At 45.3% G+C, this 8,785-nt stretch overlaps 1 gene segment (V, D, J or C); it reads right to left on the bottom strand.

The window, feature by feature from the left end:
- Positions 1–7,367: 7,367 nt before the first annotated feature.
- On the bottom strand, positions 7,368–7,846 carry LOC123484142. The segment is given in 2 exon segments: positions 7,368–7,681; positions 7,804–7,846. Coding segments are annotated over 2 exon segments (357 nt in total).
- Between the last annotated feature and the right edge of the window lie 939 nt (positions 7,847–8,785).

Here is an 8,785-nt window from a genome sequence, read left to right as displayed (position 1 = left end):
TTTGGGAAACTGAAGGACCTGTTTACCTCGGCTCCAGTGCTGGCGCACCCGGATCCCACTTTACCATTCCAAGTGGAGGTGGACGCGTCTGAAGCCGGTATCGGGGCTGTTCTCTCACAACGGTCCGGCACACCACCTAAACTCCGCCCCCTGTGCTTTTATTCGAAAAAGCTCCAGTCCGGCGGAGCGTAATTATGACGTAAGGGGACAGGGAGCTGTTAGCCGTGGTACAGGCCCTAAAGGTGTGGAGGCATTGGCTTGAGGGGAATCAACACCCTTTTCTCATTCTGACTGACCACCGTAACCTGGAATACATTCGGGCAGCTAGGAGACTGAATCCTCGCCAGGCTCGGTGGACTAGATCACTTACATCCCAGGGTCCCAAAACGGTAAGGCAGATGCCCTGTCCCGGCGGTATGACACAGAGGAGAGGTCCATGGAGCCCACTCCCATACTACCTAAGTCTTGTCTGGTTGCACCGGTGGTATGGGAGGTCGATGCGGAGATCGGCGGGCATTACGCACCCGACCCAGCCCTCCACAGTGTCCGGTGGGTGAACGTACGTCCCGCTCGAGGTCCGGGATCGGCTTATTTATTGGGCTCACACGTCACCCTCCTCTGGGCATCCAGGTATTGGCCGGACAGTGCACTGCCTTAGCGTGAAATACTGGTGGCCAACGTTAGCTAGGGATGTGAGGGTGTATGTCTCCTCCTGCTCGGTGTGCGCCCCAGTGTAAGGCGCCTAGACATTTGCCCAGGGAAAGTTACATCCCCTGCCCGTTCCACAACGACCATGGTCCCACCTCTCGGTGGATTTTGTGACAGACCTTCCCCCCTCCCAGGGAATACCACTATTTTGGTCGTTGTGGACCGGTTTTCCAAGGCCTGTCGTCTCCTCCCAATGCCGGGTCTCCCTATTGCCCTACAGACTGCTGAGGCCCTATTTACCCACGTTTTCCAGCACTATGGGGTGCCCGAGGATATAGTGTCTGACCGAGGTCCCCAGTTCACCTCCAGAGTCTGGGGGCGTTCATGGAACGCTTTGGGGGTCTCGGTGAGCCTTACCTCGGGTTACCAACCAGAGAGCAATGGGCAGGTAGAACGAGTCAACCAGGATGTGGGTAGGTTTCTGAGGTCCCTATTGCCAGGGCCGGCCGGAGGAGTGGTCAAGGTATATCCCATGGGCAGAGATGGCACAGAACTCTCTCCGCCACTCCTCCACCAATCTAACACCTTTCCAGTGTGTTTTAGGTTATCAGCCGGTTCTGGCACCATGACACGAGAGCCAGATCGAGGCTCCTGCGGTGGATGAGTGGATTCGCGCTCGGAGGAGACGTGGGGACGCTGCACATGTCCATCTGCAGCGGGCCATCCGTCGACAGAAGCGAGCGCCCGATCGCCACCGCAGTGAGGGACGGGTATACGCACCGGGAGATCGAATCTGGCTCTCGACTCGAAACCTGCCCCTCCGCCTGCCCTGCCGGAAGCTGGGTCGGCGGTTTGTGGGGCCCTTTAAAGTCCTGAGAAGATTGAACGAGGTGTGTTACAGGTTACAACTGCCTATTGATTATAAGAATATTAACCCCTCGTTCCATGTGTCTCTTCTCAGGCCGGTGGTAGCTGGTCCACTCCAGGAAAATGAGATAGGAGAGACCCCTCCGCCCCCATTGGACATCGAGGGGGCTCCGGCGTACAGGGTCCGGACCATCTTGGACTCGAGACGCCGGATGAGTGGTCTCCAGTATCTCGTGGAGTGGGAGGGTACGGTCCGGAGGAACGGTGCTGGGTGCCTAGGAGGGACATCCTAGATCCATCCCTCCTGACTGAGTTCCACCGTGGTCATCCTACGCGCCCGGGTCCGCGTCCTCCTGGCCGTTCTCGAGGCCGGGGTTGGCGCACGGCTGGAGCCGCGCATCAAGGGGGTACTGTCACGGATTCTGCCGAGGCGGCTCCTCCTCCTTGTTCGGGCAGGCTTCGGCGTTCGTCGTCCCCCGGAGTACTAGCTGCCACCGTTGAATGATTCTATGTTTGATTGCTTTTGTCTGTCTGTTGCACCTGTGTCCGTTTGTGTCTAATTGTGTGTCCTATAAGTTGCCTGTTTGGTGTTGGTTAGTTTGTGTGTTGTTATTCGCCTGTCCGTTAGTGCTGCGTGTCTTTCTCTGTTTATTGTTTTATTGGTTTACGCACAGTTTGCGTAATCGCTTGCCTCTGTTTATTGTTGAGGCCGTTCATTGTATTGTGCTTTGGTTTGCACTAGTAAACTTTGTTGGACTAAGCTTCGGTGTCCTGCGCCTGACTCCCACACCACATTAACCTCAGCCATTGACAGCCACCAATTGTGCAAGTTCTCCCACTTAAAAATATGAGAGAGGCCTGTAATTTTCATCATAGGTACACGTAAACTTTGACAGACAAATTGAGGAAAACAAATTAAGAAAATCAAATTGTAGGATTTTTTATGAATTTATTTGCAAATTATGGTGGAAAATAAGTATTTGGTCACCTACAAACAAGCAATATTTCTGGCTCTCACAGACCTGTAACTTCTTCTTTAAGAGGCTCCTCTGTCCTCCACTCGTTACCTGTATTAATGGCACCTGTTTCAACTTGTTATCGGTATAAAAGACACCTGTCCACAACCTCAAACAGTCACACTCCAAACTCCACTATGGCCAAGACCAAAGAGCTGTCAAAAGACACCAGAAACAAAATTGTAGACCTGCACCAGGCTGGGAAGACTGAATCTGCAATAGGTAAGCAGCTTGGTTTGAAGAAATCAACTGTGGGAGCAATTATTAGGAAATGGAAGACATACAAGACCACTGATAATCTCCCCTCGATCTGGGGCTCCACGCAAGATCTCACCCCGTGGGGTCAAAATGATCACAAGAACGGTGAGCAAAAATCCCAGAACCACACGCGGGGACCTAGTGAATGAGAGCTGGGACCAAAGTAACAAAGCCTACCATCAGTAACACACTACGCCGCCAGGGACTCAAATCCTGCAGTGCCAGACGTGTCCCCCTGCTTAAGCTGGAACACCATACCCACTGTGAAGCATGGGGGTGGAAACATCAGGCTTTGGGGCTGTTTTTCTGCAAAGGGACCAGGACGACTGATCCGTGTAAAGGAAAGAATGAATGGGGCCATGTATCGTGAGATTTTGAGTAAAAACCTCCTTCCATCAGCAAGGGCATTGAAGATGAAACGTGGCTGGGTCTTTCAGCATGTCAATGATCCCAAACACACCGCCCGGGCAACGAAGGAGTGGCTTCGTAAGAAGCATTTCAAGGTCCTGGAGTGGCCTAGCCAGTCTCCAGATCTCAACCCCATAGAAAATCTTTGGAGAGAGTTGAAAGTCTGTGTTGCCCAGCGACAGCCCCAAAACATCACTGCTCTAGAGGAGATCTGCATGGAGGAATGGGCCAAAATACCAGCAACAGTATGTGAAAACCTTGTGAAGACTTACAGAAAACGTTTGACCTGTGTCATTGCCAACAAAGGGTATATAACAAAGTATTGAGAAACTTTTGTTATTGACCAAATACTTATTTTCCACCATAATTTGCAAATAAATTCATAAAAAATCCTACAATGTGATTTTCTGAAAAGAAAATTCTCATTTTGTCTGTCATAGTTGACGTGTACCTATGATGAAAATTACAGGCCTCTCTCATCTTTTTTAAGTGGGAGAATTTGCACAATTGGTGGCTGACTAAATACTTTTTTTTCCCCACTGTAATTGTATTTATGTCATAATACTTTGTATAGTTTTGAAAGTACAGAGCTTAGATCTTCTTGTTCGGTATTGGCGACCTTTATAATATGAAAGATTAAAACATTAAAGTAATTGATGAGTTCATTGAATGTTTGATAGACATCAATTAGAATACCATCAAGACATATAAGCAGTATAATTGGCAAACAACTCAGATATAAATTTCAGCACCACCGGTGATGGGCTTGCATTCGTTTTCATATTTAATATGGAGAAGCATTCTATTTAATTTAAGGAGTCCTCTGTAGAGCATGGCGCTTGTAACGCCAGGGTAGTGGGTTCGATCCCCGTGACCACCAATACATAAAAATCTATGCACACATGACTGTAAGTCGCTTTGGATAAAAGCGTCTGCTAAATGGCATATTATATTATATTATATACAATTAATCCCTGAAGGAAGGGTTTTTGTACATCTCTGGTCATGGTTTGTATCACTGTGTCTCATGGACACAGTAAAAAACTGCTGTGTCTTCAGTCTGGAAGTTGTTCCCTTGTAGAACCACTGTACTGCTGGAGCTGTCAATGCCCAGATCTTGCTCTTCAGTGAGTCTACAGTGGAAGTACTACAAATGCATGTATAACCAACATGCTCCAAAGCTTTGCCTTCAGCATGTTGTATCCAGTGAGGACAGTAAGAATATATAGAAAACCCAGAGAATTTGCAGGAGATGCTGAAAGACTCTCCTGGTTTTATAACCACTGGACCAGACTGGATGAGTTCAATATCACAGTAGACACATGGAAGTAGAAACACACATCAATACACACACACACACTCCTGACCATCAGTACACACACACACACACACACACACACACACACACACACTCTTCCAAGCCTAACAGTTTCTCTCCTCCCTAAATTCCTCAGTTATCTTGGTTTCTCAGTTGCCTGTAGACAGTTCTCCTTGTCCTTTGTTGTCTGGCCTAACTCTTACTCACATTGCTAAATAGTGGCTCAATGCCATAGCCTTTACTGGTCCTACACTCACACATTTCTAACACATTATACACAGTTTCAGGGTGTAATAATTAGTCATTAATAATTAATCTATCAGAAACATGGTGATCTGTCTAGTTCTCTAAAGGTAGGTGTGACAGTCCACAGCAAAAACAACCTTCAACATAGATGTTAATAAAGATGGAGGACGGGAGAGTTTTGCATGAGCTCCTCACTAGAAGCACCAATCACAAGAGGCTTTGATAACTACCCACAGTTCACCTGGTAGGCCATAATGAGATGTGATGCTATGATAAAAACTGCTGTTTGTGTTCCTATTTATGGTATACCTATTTTATCAGGTAGATTGATGGAGAATACATTTCCCATTTACAACACAAACCCTGAGGAAGAGTTGTCAGACAGTTTGAGAATGAATGTACTAATTATTACTCATGACAGTAGAGTAATATTGGTTCAAGCTTGTCATCATGTTGTCAAAGTAAGACCAAAGACCAATCACAACCTCAATCAACCCTACAATATTTATTGTTGAATAACATTTTAATACATGTTTAATACTGAGTGTATTGCGTTATACCTATACGTGTTCTTATCCTACAGTAGTCCTATGTTATGACTAATGACTGATACTACATCTAGTTCATACAGTCATCAGATCATAGTAGGATTTATTTTATGTAAGGCTAAGATCGTCCGATCCTGGTGGGTACATGTAACTCCAACAATTTATGGGGTGGGTGAGTTTTTTTTACAGCTCTGGTGCTGGTTTGTATCACTGTGACACCCGAGCACAATAATACAGAGCTCTGTCCTCAGCCTGCAGACTGGTGATGTCTAAGTACAGTACATTACTACTGTCTCTGGAGATGGTGAATCTGCTCTTAAAAGAGGATCCAGAGTTGATGGATCCACTGGCCCAGATGATCCCAATCCACTCCAGTGTTTTCCCTGGCTGCTGTTGTATCCAACCTGTACCATAGTCTGTCAGGGCATAGCCAGAGACTTGGCAAGATAGTTTCACTGGCTTTTCAGGAGCTTTGAGTTGAGCAGGGGAGGAGGTCAAACTAATGCTGTGTATATCTGAATAAGAGCAGGGAGAAGAGAGAGACATGAAACTTAACCTGACGAAAGAGAATACATTTTCTATGAAAATGTAGTATTACTTCTCCTTATTTACTAGATTTACCCTCCAATCTTGTTTTGTACCTTATATTTGAAGATATTAAAATCACCCCACTTACATGGCAGGGAGGACAGGAGGGGCAGAGATGTAAGAAACATGTTTCTCTGTTGTATAGACTGTGTCTGTCTGGTTATTGACAGACAGGGTGGTTGCAGTGATGAATGTTGTGTCAGAACAGGCCATTAATATAGCAGAGGGAGGGGGGTTTATTTGCATACTGTCTGTCCTACAAAGACAGGTGTCTGATACATCACTGGATGCACTAGGTATTGTTAATATACTCGCAAAATGAACATACATACGTACATACATACATACATTTTGTATGTGTACATAATGAGTGCGGTTGTGGCAGTGATGACCTGTGTTGTCATGGCACCATGTTTTGGCTAGGGAAGATGAAAGCTGTGTCCTACAGCTTGTCACAGGTTGTATAGTTTCAGTAATTGTGCTGGGCTACCCCCATATATTGTTACAGAACCTAGTGGCAAGGCAAGTCAATATTTTGCAACACAATTTAGCATACATTGTCCCCTGTTATTTTAGGTGCATTTGATATATTGACCATTTATCCTCTGATTTAGTAACAAAGGAGATAGGCTAGACATTCCTTTTGAGTATTTTATGGATAAAACATGTATTTTCCATAAATTGAGTGGAACTGAGGAGTATTACATCTGCTCTTCAGCTTCCATATTCTGTACAGTATGTCCCAAGAGGATAGTTTTCGTACAGCTCTGGTGCTGGTTTGTATCACTGTGTCCACTGAGCACAATAATGCTCAGCTGTGTCTTCAGTCTGAAGGTTCTGCCCTTTTAAAAAAACAGTTTTACTGCTAGAGTCTACTGAGAGGCTGAACTTGTTCTTCAGTGAATCTTTGTATTCTGCGTCTCCAGAATATACATTTCCAATCCACTCCAGTGCTTTCCCTGAAGGCTGTTGGATCCAAGCTGTCCAAGTGTTAGTAACAGAATATGAGACCTTACAGGAGATGGTCAGTGGTTGACCTGGCTGGACAGTCATAGAGGCTGTCTGGGTAAGTTCTTATAAACCCACAGTTCACCTTTTATATATTTTGTATTTATCTTTATTTTACTGGGTAAGTTGAAAAACACACTCTCATTTACAACAACGACATGTGGAAGAGATGCAATGTCAAACTGTTGATTAGTTAGTTATGAAAGTGGATGAATGTTTCTGTACCATCTGTTACTGAAGTGTACCAGAGAGAAACCATGTTCTCTGAATCAATCCTTGAAAAATGTATTTATTGAATAACATTGTGGAAAGCTTTTCAATACAGGGCAAATCCTTAATTTAGCCTGCCTCCTAGAGTGTGAAATTGGAACTGAAGGTCACATCTCTGCTCTTCAGCTTCCATGTTCCATACAGTGTGTCCCCAGATAATGGGTTTTTGTACAGCTCTGGTGCTGGTTTGTATCACTGTGGGTAGCGGGCACAGTAATACACAGCTGTGTCTTCAGTCTGGAAGTTCTTCCCTTGTAGAAACACTGTGCTGCTGGAGGAGTCAACAGTGTAGCTGATTTTGCCCTCTAGTGAGTCTGTTGTGCCACTGCTACTACTACTACACAGGTAACCAATCCACTCCATAGCTTTGCCTTCAGAATGGCGAATCCAGTTGGTGCAAGTGCTAGTAACAGAATAACCAGTAACCTTACAGGGGATGGTGACAGAGTCTCCTGGCCTTACAACTGTAGAACCAGGCTGGTTTAGTGTGATATCACAGTAAATACCTGTATGGATAAAATACAAAGAGTTATGAACATTGTTCAAAAACAACTCAAACATTGATTTGAATCGTTCAATCCAATCCAAAGATATTTGTTAATTTCCTCTAAAATCCAGAGAGACTCACAGGAGGCAGCTGCCAGGAGAAGCATCAGAGATGCAGGGAACATGATTTATGTTGAAGCTGAACTGGTGGGAGCTGCTCTTCTCTACTCTCCAGGGCTCAGAGGGACATACTAGGTCTAACATACATTGGGGAAAAAAGTATTTAGTCAGCCACCAATTGTGCAAGTTCTCCCACTTAAAAAGATGAGAGAGGCCTGTAATTTCATCATAGGTACACGTCAACTATGACAGACAAAATCAGGAAAGAAAATCCAGAAAATCACATTGTAGGATTTTTAATGAATTTATTTGCAAATTATGGTGGAAAATAAGTATTTGGTCAATAACAAAGTTTCTCAATACTTTGTTATATACCCTTTGTTGGCAATGACACAGGTCAAACGTTTTCTGTAAGTCTTCACAAGGTTTTCACACACTGTTGCTGGTATTTTGGCCCATTCCTCCATGCAGATCTCCTCTAGAGCAGTGATGTTTTGGGGCTGTGGCTGGGCAACACTGACTTTCAACTCCCTCCAAAGATTTTCTATGGGGTTGAGATCTGGAGACTGGCCAGGCCACTCCAGGACCTTGAAATGCTTCTTACGAGCCACTCCTTCGTTGCCCGGGCGGTGTTTGGGATCATTGTCATGCTGGAAAGACCCCGCCACGTTTCATCTTCAATGCCCTTGCTGATTGAATGAGGTTTTCACTCAAAATCTCACGATACATGGCCCCATTCATTATTCTCTTTACACGGATCAGTCGTCCTGGTCCCTTTGCAGAAAAAACTGCCCGAAAGCATGATGTTTCCACTCCCATGCTTCACAGTAGGTATGGTGTTCTTTGGATGCAACTCAGCATTCTTTGTCCTCCAAACACGACGCGTTGAGTTTTTACCAAAAGTTCTATTTTGGTTTCATCTGACCATATGACATTCTCCCAGTCCTCTTCTGGATCATCCAAATGCACTCTAGCAAACTTCAGACGGGCCTGGACATGTACTG

The sequence above is a fragment of the Coregonus clupeaformis genome, unplaced genomic scaffold (assembly GCF_020615455.1).
Source record: "Coregonus clupeaformis isolate EN_2021a unplaced genomic scaffold, ASM2061545v1 scaf0205, whole genome shotgun sequence".
Taxonomy (NCBI): domain Eukaryota; kingdom Metazoa; phylum Chordata; class Actinopteri; order Salmoniformes; family Salmonidae; genus Coregonus; species Coregonus clupeaformis.
This window is presented reverse-complemented; position numbering and strand designations above follow the sequence as displayed.